The sequence below is a fragment of the Chrysemys picta genome, chromosome 4, assembly GCF_011386835.1.
Source record: "Chrysemys picta bellii isolate R12L10 chromosome 4, ASM1138683v2, whole genome shotgun sequence".
Taxonomy (NCBI): domain Eukaryota; kingdom Metazoa; phylum Chordata; order Testudines; family Emydidae; genus Chrysemys; species Chrysemys picta.
The window spans coordinates 8,753,568-8,766,618 of record NC_088794.1 but is presented as its reverse complement, the minus strand read 5'-3'; the positions used below and the strand labels follow the sequence as shown (position 1 = coordinate 8,766,618).

Below are 13,051 nucleotides of genomic sequence, written 5' to 3'. Positions count from 1 at the left end.
AGCTTCCTACATTAGATGCTGCGGATGCCCCCCTTGTAATCTGGGAGCTTGGCTTGAGCAATTGCTGCTCACTTGGGTATTAACTTTTCCTTTCTAATTTTTGAATAGTGATATAAATGCCCCAGACTTTGATGTTTTTTCCTCATAATGAAATATTGATCCGAAAATCCCCTCAAATTTCCCTCATTGTCTAATTAATAAATATTGATAGAAAAATCTCAAAATTCACGCTTTCCCTCTCTAATTAGTGAAAGAGATAAAATCCCCTTCATTTTTGAGGAAAACTGTTTCCCTGATTTAATTCTCCCAAAATGGGGGCAGAGGAGCTTAAACTCCCTAAGGATCAACTTTTTCTCTTATCTTCGATTAAGGGTCACAGGAAGAGAAAGGGAAAGCAGGAGTCCCTGAGGAGGGATTGGCTACCCAAGGAGTTATTCCAGAATACTTTCATATGTGGAAACTCTTATTCCAGAAAAAGAGTACCTTGATCCTATATAGTCCAATCCATCTTTGCAAATGGCTTAAGCTAAACAGGAACAAGGAGGCACTCTTCTCTGGCATAACAGTGTCCACATAAAGAGTTATTCTGGAATAGACTTTCAAATCACTCCCGGTCTTAATCCCAATTAACTTTCAAGTGTAGAGAAGCCCCGATGAGTCTGCCTGGCCCCAATTTAACCCATCCCAGCTGCTCCCCACACCCCAACAACCCAACTCAGCTCCCCACCTCCACCTGCCATTCACTCACCCATCCCCCTCTGATATCCCCTCCCAACTGCCATAGAATTCTCCGGAACTTTTAAGGTCCCTTCCAGCCCTACATTTCTATGATTGTACAATGCATTCCCCAAATAAACCTTTCTCAAAGCACAGGACTCCTTGTTGCCCATATCAATGACAGGGCTAAGCCACGGTGGCAGGGGATGGGGCAGGGACTGTCTAGCTATTGATTGAAATCTCCATGGGGACATGGGAGATCAGGAGGAGAGTGATTTCATCCCTTTTTCCTCTAATTATCAATGATTGTTGGAAAATCTTTATTTTCCCCTCAGATTTTGCCATTTCTCTCTAATCTTTGAATATTGATAAAAAAAACCCTCATAGACTTTAAGGCCAGAAGGGACCATTGTGATCATCTAGTCTGACTTCCTGTACATTGTAGGCCACAAACCTCCCCCAGCTGCTCCTGTAATAGAACCTTAACCTCTGGCTGAATTACTGAAGGCCTCAAATCAGGATTTAAAGACTTCAAGTTACAGAGAATTCACCATTTACACTAGTTTAAACCAGCAAGTGACCCATGCCCCATGCTGCAGAGGAAGGCAAAAAACAAAAATAAAACCCCAGGGTCTCTGCCAATCTGATCCGGAGGAAAATTCCTTCCCAACCCCAAATATGAGGATCAGTTAGACCCTGAGCATGTGGGTAAGATCCATCAGACACCTGGGAAAGAATTCTCCGTAGTAACTTAGAGCCCTCCCATTCTGGCCATTGGGGATATTTGCTGCTAGCAGTTGCAGATTGCCTACATGTCATTGTAGGCAGTCTCATCATACCAATTCCTCCTCCAATTTATCAATCTCCGTATTGAAGCCAGTTAGATTTTTTTGCCCCCACTGCTCCCTCTGGAAGGCTGTTCCAGAACTTCACTCCTCTGATGGTTAGAAAGCTTCACTTAAATTCAAGCCAAAACTCATCAATGGCTAGTTTATATCCATTTGTTCTTGTGTCCACACTGGTGCTTAATTTAAATACACTAGAACCTCAGAGTTACGAACACTAGAGTTATGAACTGACCAGTCAACCACTCAGTTCATTTGGAACTGGAAGTATGCAATCAAGCAGTAGAGACCCAAACAAGAAGCTAATACTGTACAATACAGTACCGTGTTAAATGTAAACTACCAAAAAAAAAAAAAAAAAAGGGAAAGTTTAAAACAAAGATTTGACAAGTAAACTCTTTCTGTGCTTGTTTCATTTAAATTAAGATGGTTAAGGCAGCATTTTTCTTCTGCATAATAAATTTTCAAAGCTGTAATAAGGCAATGTTCAGTTGTAGACTTTTGAAAAAACAACCATAATGTTTTGTTCAGAGTTACAAACATTTCAGAGTTATGAACAACCTCTGTTCCCGAGGTGTTCGTAACCCTGAGTATCTACTGTAACTTCTCTCTCTCCCTGGTATTTATCCCTCTTATGTATTTATAGAAAGCAATCATATTTCCCCTCAGCCTTCTTTTGGTTAGGTTAAACTCTTTGAGTCTCCTCTCATAAGATAGATTTTCCATTCCTCGGATCATCCTAGTAGCCATTCTCTGCACCTGTTCCAGTTTGAATTCATCTTTCTTAAACATGAGAGACCAGAACTGCACACAGTATTCCAGATAATGTCTCACCAGTGCCTTGTATGATGGTACTTCCCTGTCTATTGCAAATACCTCGCCTGATGCATTCTAGCACCTCATTAGCTTTTTCATGGCCACATCACATTGGTGGCTCATAGTCATCATGTGATCAACCAACACAACTAGGTCTTTCTCCTCTTCTGTCACTTCCAGCTGATATGTTTCCAGTTTATAGTAAAAATTCTTGTTGTTAGTCCCTAAATGCATGACTTTGTACTATTAAATTCCATCCCATTTCTTTTACTCCCATTTTCAAGATCATCCAGATCTTCTTGTATGATATTCTGATTCTCCTCCTTATTGGTAATACCTCTCAATTTTAAGTCATCTGCAAATTTTATTAGCTCACTCCCAATTTTTGTGTCAAGGTCAGTAATAAAAATGTTAAATAAGATTGGTCCCCCAAGACCAATCCCATAGGAACTCCATTAGTAACCTCCCTCCAGCGTCCCAGTTCACCTTTCAGTATGACTCACTGTAGTCTCCCCTTTAACCTATTCCTTATCCACCTTTCAGTTCTCATAGTAATCCCCATCTTCTCCAATTTAGCTAATAATTTCCCATGTGGAACTATATCAACGCCTTACTGAAATCCAGGTAGATTAAATCTATTGCATCTCCTTTGTCTAAAAAAATCAGTTATCTTCTCAAAGAAAGAGATCGGGTCAGACTGGCATGATCTACCCTTTGAAAACCATGTTGTGGTTTATCCCAACTACCTTTAAGCTCTATGTGTTTAACTACTTTCTCTTTCAAAATTTGTTCCAAGACCTTGCATACAACTGAGGTCAAACTAACAGGCCTGTTGTTTCCCGCATCACCCTTTTTCCCCTTTCTTAAAAATAGATACTATATTTGCAATTCTCCAGTCATAGGGTACCACCCCCGTGTTTATAGGTTCATTACAAATCCTTGCTATTGGGCTTGTAATTTCATGTGTCAGTTCCTTTAATATTCTTGGATGGCAATTATACGGGCCCCTTGATTTAGTCCCATTAAGCTGTTTGAGTCTGATTTCCACCTCGGATGTGATAATTTTTACTTCTATATCCTTATTCCATTAGCAATCCTGTCACTACCCCCAAGCTCTTCATTAGCCTCATTAAAACCTGAGGCAAAGCATTTGTTTGGGTTGTTGGGCCATGCCTAGATTATCCTTAATTTCCACCCATCCTTAGTGTTCAGCCCCCCCCCCACATCTTCTTTCCTTGTTTCCTTTTTCTTCTTATGGCTATAGAACCTTTTTACTATTGGTTTTAATTCCATTTGCAAGGTCCAGCTCTGATTGGCTTTCAGCAGTTCTCACTTTATCCCTACACTTTCTGACCTCCCAGAGGTAGCTTTCTTTGCTGATCAATCCCATCTTCCATTTCTTGTAGGCTTTCTGCTTTCTCTTAATCACCTGCTTGAGATGCTTGCTAATCCAGGTTGGTCTGCAACCTTTCCCTATGAATTTTTCCCCCTTGCTTGGGGTGCCAGCTTCAGATACTTTACGTGAAAGTTGCAGAAATTAATTCTAAGCCTTCTCCACATTCAGATCCTTGAGTTCTTCAGCCCAGCCCACTTCCCTAACTAATTAGCTTAATTTTTAAGGGTTGCCCTTTTGAAATCAAGGACCCTACTTGCAGTTCTATTTTTGTTCATCCTTCCTTTTAGTTTAAACTGAATTAGCTCATGATCACTCAAACCCAGGTTGCCCTCTACTACCAGTTCTTCTTTGAGGTCCTCAGTACTCACCAATACCAAATTAAAAATGGCATCACCTCTTGCGGGTTCAGCAATTATTTGGCGAAAAAAATGGTCAGTTATCACAACCAGGAAAACCTGGGCCCTACTATTATTAGTAGCACTCATCCTTCAATCTTGTTCTGGGAAGTTAAAGTCTCCCATAATCACACAATGCCCAGTAGTGTTTATTTAATTAAAACCATTAAGGAGGTCTCTCTCTATATCTGAATCAGATCCTGGGGTCTGTAACACACCCCAAGTACGATCTCAGGGGAACCTCTAGTAGCTTTCTTCCCCAAAGTGATTTTAGCCCAAACTAACTTTCTTATCCATTCCATCACTTCTAATTTCTTTACAGTCTACCTCATCGTTAGCATACAATGCTACTCCACCACCTTTGCCTTCATTTCTGTCTTTCCTGAACAGCACATACTCTTCAATCCCTGTACTCCAGTCATGACTACTAGTCCATCATGTTTCTGTTATCCCTATAATATCCGGTTTCACTTCCTGCACCAGTAACTCTAGTTCCTCCATTTTGTTACCCAGGCTTCTTGCATTGGCATACAAACCTCTTGACTGTTGTTGCTGCTGCTCCCTCATTGCTGCCCTCTCCCAACTGTCACGGAACTTTCTGGCCTCATCTCCCAACTGCCGAACAACGGCCCTTTACATGCTGCTGTCCCCTCCCAACTGTTTTCCTGCTCCATCTCCCCACCCTTCTCCTGTCAAAGCCATATTGCCCAGTGCTCCTGGCTGCCTGTGCAAATGTTTGATTGGGAGCAAATCCTCACTTTCTCTAATTATCAAAATGATGTAAAGTCTCCTCGTATTTTACCACTTTTCTATATCCCCCTTTTTAACTTCTGGTTTTAGAAGGAAACAATTGCCCTTAGTTGACATATCTTTTAGCCTGCCAAGGTCTAAATATAAGACACACTATGTGACAAAGGCCGAAAAGCATTAATAGAAATATACTATTAATTTAAATTAATAAGTTATTAATATAAATCCCCTGGGATTTTACCCTCTCTCCCCCCATCTAATTATCCAATATTGATGGAAAAATCTCAATTTTCTCCTCAGGTTTTGCCATTTTTGTCTAATTCTCGAATATTGGTAGAAAATCCCAATGTGCTTTTCTCTAAGTAATTACCAAACATTCATCAAATCCCTCAGATCCCCCCAATGATTAAATATCAATATAAAGTCCCCTCAGATTGTGCCCCTTCACGCTACATATCAATCAGTTATGTGACATCTCCTCAGACTGCCATTTTCTGTTTAATTATCCGATATTCATATTTGATATGAATAGCAAAGCACCTTCAGATCTGGGGGCTTCCCACACTTTTAAAGTGCCATAAATTCTCCTTATTTTGGAGGGGAAATGTTGCCTTGAGTCATTACCTCAGTTCTCCTTAGCTACCTGCTTCCGCAGATTGGTGGAGTCCCTTGACACCCTTGAACAGGCAACCTTAATTTCAGTATTTCCTAACTTTTGCTGCTGGACTTTGTAATTTTAATGTTCTTTTAATATAGTTTTTTTATACTGTTGATTAATACATACATAATGTATTAAGAACCATTAAGCACAAATATTGTAACAGTGATATAGCCTAAACTGACCTATACCAAAATTCTGTACACTTATGTTAAGTATCCCTAAGATCTTGCATTAGCTGAAGTAACCTTGGCTTGAGTAGATAGAAAAACTGTCAGGATCCAGACAGATGATTACATCTTCATGACCGTAGGAAAGGAGTTATACACAAACCTAGGAGGTGCTTTCAAGTCACTTAGTACTTGGAATGCACGTGCTCAAAACAAAAATAATGGTGCATCATGACCTGAAAGACATGGGTTCGGAACAAAAGATAAAGGGGTAAACCTGGTATCAAAACCAAACAAGGTAGAAAGCTGATTAATTAGATCCAGTTTCGAATGACCTATGCGGTGCTTTTTACTGGTAAAAAAGTAGGGTACAAAAGAATGGCTTTAGGGGTGTAACTCTGGGGAGGACACCTGCATGAGATTAATGAACATCGCTGAATGGGACTGATCTTCAGAAACTGGTAGCACGTAGAACCTTTTCCCTGTACCACATTGATAAACCAGTCTGACATGGATTATTTGGTCTCAGGCGTATATTTCATAACACAGTAACAAGCCAAAGTATGGTCAAGCAATTGACTATACAATTTATCAACAATGCAATAAAAAAAACAGATCGAGCTTCTTGAACCTCCCATTGTAAGGCATTTTCCAGACCTCCAATAATTCTTACAATCTTGTATTCCTTTTCTTACATTTGTTCTTGTTGTTCTTTTCGGAATCCTTTCCAGTTTGTCAAAGTCCTGTATAAAGTGTGGACACCAGAACTGACACACAGTATCCAGTAATGGTCTCAGTAATGCCATACACAGAAGCAACATCCCTTTCCTGATCCTACTTCAAATTCTCCTGCTTATACATATGAAGGTCACGTTCACCCTCCTAGCTACACTATTGCACTGGGAGCTCATGTTCATTTATTTACCTATCGTGACCCCTAAGTCCTTTTCAGTGTTGCTGCATTCCAGGATACTATCCCCATCCAGTAAATGTAACCTACATTTTCCGTTCCTAGATGTGTGATCATGTATTTGGCTGTATATACATGCATGGTGTTCAAATAAGCCAATCCAGATTGCTCTGTATAAATGGCTTGTCCCCATTGTTATTTACCTCTGCACCTAATTTTAGTGTCATCTGCAAATTTTACTACCAATGATTTTGTATTTCTTTCCAGATCACTGATAAAAATACTGAATAGCATTAGGCCAAGAACAGATCTCTGCAGGATCCCACCAAAAAAAAACCAAACACCCACATGCACATGAGGAATCCTAATTTACAATTACTTTCTGACATCTAACAACTAGCCAGTTTTCACTCCATTTAATATGGGTGCCCTGATTTTGTATGGTGCTAATTGTTTAATCAGAATGCCGTGCGGTGCTAAATCAAATGCCTTACAGAAGTCTCAGGACATCATGTCAAGAGAGTTACCTTTATCAACCAAACTTGTGATCTCATCAAAAAGTGACATCAGCTTTATTTGACAAGACCTATTTTCCACAAAACCAAACTGACTCACTGGCATTAATTATGCTACCATTCTTTAATTCTTTATTGACTGCATCCCGTAGCAGCTGCTCTGTGATCTTCCCCAGTACTGATGTCAGGCTAACTGACCTAGAGATACTCAGGTTTAGACTTTTAAATACTGGTTTGACACTGGGGAGTTCCAGAGGACTGGAAAAAAGCTCGGTGTTCCAGGATTTCTTAAAAATCACAATTATTCTCACAAATCTTAAGAGGAGTGAGGAACAGGGGAGAGGGGGCAGAGATGAATGGCAGGGGATATGGGCTTGGGAAAGGGAGAAAATGAAGGAGGAGCCGGGAGAGTGGGAGCGAAGCAGGAGCAAATGAGATGCAGAGGACTGGAGCACTGAGCTTGATTAATGTGTGTGTGACTTTCCAGGGACTTCCATATTATATTCAAAACCCCCATGTAAACACACTGTTAAGGTTGCAAAGATGAACACTCAAAGGTTGGGAATGCCAGAATTAATCTTGCCCAGGCAATCTTATTTCAGCTTCCTTGTGCATATGCATTTTTATAGTCTTTAATTCTATGATCACAAACTGTTTTTTCCTCATTCAGAGCACAGGATGGACTGTGTTCATTGAATGGTAGCTATTCAATAACTCTTTTTATCCTCCACATTGAGCGTGTGGTCGCATGCGTTATTGACTGCACACCATTCAAACCATGCACTGAATACAGAATTACTGATTCCTCCTGGGCTTTTCAATGCTGCTGTCATCGTAGTATCTTAGTTCTTTACCAGCGTTAATGAATTTATCTTCACAACACCCTGTGGGATATGGAGTTATTATCCCATTTATGCACGGGGAACTGAAACACAGAGATGGAAGCCAAAATTGTCAAAAATGTCTTCTAATTTTGCATGCCCAGTCCGAGGTGCCGAAAACCTGATTTTTCAGAGTACTTAGTATTACATAGCACCATATCTGTTCAAAGCACAGCGCCCTTTGACCTCGGTCACATTTGTGGGTGCTCAGCACTTCTGCAAAGCAGACTCTAGGCTCTCAATTGGGCACCCAGAAAATGAGGAACATCCAGAGTACATCTACACTGCAATGCAATCCCAAGGTGAGAGGGACTCGAGTCAGTTGACCCGTGTTAGGGAAGCCTGTGAAAAGTTCGATGTAAGTGGCTTGCCCAACATCATAGAGAACTGCATGGTAGAGGCAGGAATATAATCCAATTCCCACACAGTTGTCAGAGAAAACTCTCCATATAGAATCACAGAAATATAGGGCTGAAAGGGACCTCAAGAGGCCATCTAGTTCATCCCCATGCACGGAGACAGGATTAAGGATCCTAAATGATTCCTGACACGTCTTTATCTAACTTGTTCTTAAAAACTTCCAGATATCTTTGCCCCAGCTGGTATCTAACAACATATGAAATGCTTCTGGTCAAAGATCTGGGGAGGGGTATATGTGGAAAATGTGGAAAGAAAATTAACAGTTTCAGTTTCATTCAAAACTTTTCACTTTCCCCTTCATTTTTTTAAGAAAAAAAATCACAGTGAAATTATTCAATTAGAAATATTTTGTTTATATTTTTTTCATTAAAAAATTTGGACAGAAAAAGGAAAAAAATCTGTTTTGAAAACTTTATTTCTATAAATTTCAGTTTGTATTTTGAGTATCCCCTGTATTTCTCTCCAACACTGGAAGTGGCAGGGGGGTTTCATATTCCATCGCTCCCCACCCCCAAGCAAGCCAGTACTCCCCAGTCCCCCAAAATGTTCAGCCCTGGGTGCTCACCTCTCTGCTGCCCCCTCAGCCCCCCTCCGAGCCTTCCCCATACCTGACTTATTATCCATTTCCTGGAGGATCGGGGGCTCCTCTTTGGGGACACAGAGTGGTTCATACGGGTGTCCTGGGGTCTCAACTCGTCCCACCTCCTCCTGGGATACACATTCGTGATGGGGCTGCAACTGCTCTAGCTGGGAGCCGGGAGCATCCCATAATGCCTCAGGGGAAGCCATCTTCTCCGAAGTCACTTCCTCAACCTTCACGCGCACCGTGACCTGAGGATGAGCCAAACACATCACAGTGTAGCTGGTCCCTGGAACCCACAGGGGAGAATGGAGTCTGAGAGGGGAGACGTCAGGGAACGTCCTCAGGAAACACAGAAATGGTGGAAGGGACCACAGACCCAAGCTAGATTTCCAGGCTCAGCAGCGGGTACTGTGGAGGGCAAGTAACAAAACAGAGACCCTTACAGTAACACAGGAGCATAAGAAAGAGGATGCCCCTTGAACACACTCTGTGCAGGGCCCGAGGCACCATGTCAAATAGCCAATTAATAATAAGAATAGTAATAAGCTAAATGAAGTGACGCCCACACAACCAGGTTCTGCCAGGTCAAACAAACAGATTGTCAGAGACTTGTGCAATTAGGCGCCCAGGAACTGCCAGACTGGATCAGACCAGTGGTCCATCTAGCCCTGTATCTCATCTCTGACAGTAGCCAACACCATACGCTTGAGAAAAAAGTGTAAGGACCCCATCACTATGGGAAAATCTTCTCCCCAGGAAAGATCCCTCCTGAGCTCCAGTATCTAGAGGTCAACTGAGGTAGATGAAGTTGGATATATACTACAGGTTGTATCTTGCTGGTCCGGCACCCTTGGGACCTGACCAATCCTGAACTAGGGAATTTGCCGGACCAGGGGAGGTCAGGTCAATGCCGGCCCCTCTACTGCTGCCGGCTGCGGGTCTGTGCTCCGGCGGCAGCAGAGGGGCTGGCATTGATGGAGTGGAGACAGGGTGGCGCTCGGGGGGAGAAGCGGGGCAGCTGCAGAGCTCTTTGGCCGGGATCCCAGAGTGGAGCCCCGCAGCCGGCAATGGAGCCCAGGGGCCAGGAGCGCTCCTAGCCCCCAGCCACCAGGCTGCGCTCCTGCCCCCGGCCACGGGGCTCTGCAGCTGCTCCGCTTCGTCCCCTGAGCGCCACCCTTTCCCTGCTCCTCTTCCTCCCTCCTTGAGCTTGAACGCCGCAAATCAGCTGTTTGCGGTGCTTCAGAAGCTCTGGGAGGGCAGGGGAGGAGTTTCTAAGCCCGGGGCCACTGGCTTTTCCCCGTGAGTACTCCAGCCCCGGAGCACCCCCGGGGTCACAGTGGATGCTGGACCACAGATGTTACCGGACAAGGGAAGTCCGTATTAAAGAGGTACAACCTGTAGTAGAATCCTGGAAAGTCTTTCTATCCCTAAATATATCCAATCCATTTATTGTACCCTGCTCCAACCTAGGCCTGAAATGGCATATGGTGTTGGGTGGAAACGGACTTGAAGTTTTACATTTTGCTTTATGCCTAGTGGCTTACCATCCCCTTATTCGTGTAATAGGAGACAGGGCGAATAAAAGATCCCAGTTCAATGCCTCTACGATATCCCTTCTTATTCTTCTCCTTTCAAAGGTATCCTGATCCCTTTCTTCCTCTAGCTCTGATCGTGAACCAAAGAGAGTTTTGCAGCCCTGATTCCCTTCAGTACTGGCTCCTACATCCAGCCATCACTCCCCGCCTAACAGGAACAGCCTTTGCTCTCTGCTTGCTCTAGGGAGGAGGACTGGACGCTGAGTTTACAGCACAGTAATCTAGTCTGTGACCATCCAGTCCCATCTGGAGCCTGTCTATATATTTGGCATCTTCTTCCCTTCCTACCCAGTCTCCACTGGGATTATCAAGTTAAAATATTCTTACCTGCTGCTCCCATAATCCAGCCTCTGTCTGCCCCAGTTGGAACCCCTCTGCCAGGGCCACCGCTTGGGCGCAGTTCTCTGGGCCACGTTCCCAGACCCAGTTCTGCATTTCCTCTGGCAGGATGGTCAGGAACTGCTCCAGGATCAGCAGCTCCAGGATCTGCTCCTTGGTGCGGCTCTGCGGCTCCAGCCAGCGATGGCAGAGCTCCTGGAGGCGGCTGTAAGCCTCCCGGGGCCCCTCGGCCTCCTGGTAGCGGAATTGCCTGAAGCATCGACGCCGCATCTCCAGGCGGGTGTCCTCCCCTTGCAGGATGGCAGCTTTCACCTTCCCATAGTCTCTGCTGTCTCTAGCCTCCAGGCTGCTGTAGGCCTGTCGGGCTTTTCCGCTGAGTGCCGGCACGAGTCGCGTTACCCACTCTCCTCTCGGCCACTGGCAGGCATTAGCCACATGCTCAAAGTTGGCCAGATAGGCCTCAATATCGTCCCCTGGTGCCAGCTCAGGCAGCTGTAGCGTCACCGGGGCCGGCACAACTTCAGGAGGGGTCCATAGGGCCTGCAGCACCTCCTGCCACTGGACTTCCCAGCGCTGGGGCGGCTCGTCCTGCCTCTGAAGCCTGGACTGTTGCGGAGCCGCCCATCTCAGTAATTCCCCGATGGTCCCAGAACAGACAACAAAGGGAAGGTTCTCTCCTTGCTCCACTCCCTGCCCTGGCTCGGGGCCTGGTGGATCTTGTTCCTCCCTTTTTACTGGGGGCTGCACGCCCTGCTCTAAAGGCACCTGTAACTGGAGACCCAAATCTGCACTTGCACGTAGTTCTGTGGCCATGGTCTGTCTCAGGAGCGGCTGCACTCTCAGATGCCAATCTCAATAAACATGCATGGGACCTGTCGGGAGCATCCAGCCTCCTCCTGCACAGCCTGCAGCAAAAGATCCATATGAAACGCTACATGAAAAGTACGTTATTTAGGTTGCAACGCCAACCACTTGAATGTTAGGAAATTCCAAGATCTGCCCACTCAACATTAACTGCCCACTCGTGCATCCATCTGGTGTCCCAAGTGTGTCCTGTGGAAAAAAATAGTATGTAACTATCTAATTAAATGAATGCAGATGAATAAAGCAGGTAACTGTGAATCTGTCATTTCCTAACTTATGAGTGCTGCTTGACTTTGCTACCTAAATAATGTTCTTTTAACGGAGATTTTCGTATGGAATTTCCAAATATTTTTATTTTAATACAGACATTCCAGTACAGGACCAGCTGCTGTTGGGTCATCGCGAGCCCAGCCTTATAATGTTTGTGTTCAGCTATTATTTCGGCAAACTGCTGACGTTTTCCTGAAGAACAAAATCAAGGGAAGGGAAATGGCCATTTTTAGCAGTTTATACCTCAGCCAGACCTGAAGGGAATTTCACGGGACAAAGACGAGGCGCTTCTCCAGCCTGCTGCAGAGAGCAGGGGAATGGGAGCGTCTCAAAGAAAAAGTGGCAAGAATTATTTTGTGAGGGAAAGTGTTTGGTGACCTAACTAGAAGGGCCACTACTAGAGCCCCCCACAGTAAATGTAGTGAGGGCAAGACCCACGACTTGTACCCCCAGCTCACTGCCCCCCTCAGCACAGACAGGTCCCTCCCTGACCCCCTTGCCCATGCCCCCGCCCCCTGCCTCCAATCAGCACAGACAGGTCCCTCCCCTCCCCCCAGAGGGAGCTGCAAAGAGAAAAGCCCCCACCTGGGGGATATGTCGTGAATGGGCATGTCCCCCTGAGCATCGGGGTGACGGAGGAGTCCCTATGGAGCAGGGCAGGGGGCATCAGCCCTTCTCCCTTGTGGCTCCTGCAATGGGGACATACCTGGGGCTGGGGGCTCCTGTTCTTCCGATCCAGCGCCTCCGTCTGCCCTGTTCTCTCTGGGTATCCAGCAACTGCTGAATCCCCCTCCCCCGTGCCCGGGCTTCCCCTATGCTGGGGCGCTGGGACACTGGGAGGGGGTGTCCCTGAGTGGGGGAGCCCTAGCCGATGCTGAGGGGCTGGTCCTACCTAGGAAGTGACAACGATCCTGGAGAAGGGTTAAT

At 44.8% G+C, this 13,051-nt stretch overlaps 1 protein-coding gene across 4 annotated transcripts in view; it reads right to left on the bottom strand.

Annotated features, from left to right (window-relative positions):
• Window positions 1-13,051, bottom strand: part of LOC101946573 (zinc finger and SCAN domain-containing protein 21-like) — an 18,997-nt gene extending 5,946 nt beyond the window's left edge. Inside the window, exons 1-4 of one of the 4 annotated variants that reach the window (XM_065594329.1) lie at window positions 12,831-13,051; window positions 10,979-12,043; window positions 9,082-9,304; window positions 5,178-8,097 (exon numbers count right to left, since the gene is read on the bottom strand). In XM_065594329.1, coding sequence (XP_065450401.1) covers window positions 8,084-8,097; window positions 9,082-9,304; window positions 10,979-11,803 — 1,062 coding nt within the window. In that variant the 5' untranslated portion in view covers window positions 11,804-12,043; window positions 12,831-13,051 and the 3' untranslated portion in view covers window positions 5,178-8,083. Of the gene's footprint in view, window positions 1-5,177; window positions 8,098-9,081; window positions 9,305-10,978; window positions 12,044-12,830 lie in introns of those variants that run through there. The other 3 variants (XM_065594328.1, XM_008176774.4, XM_065594327.1) reach the window with 3 other exon arrangements.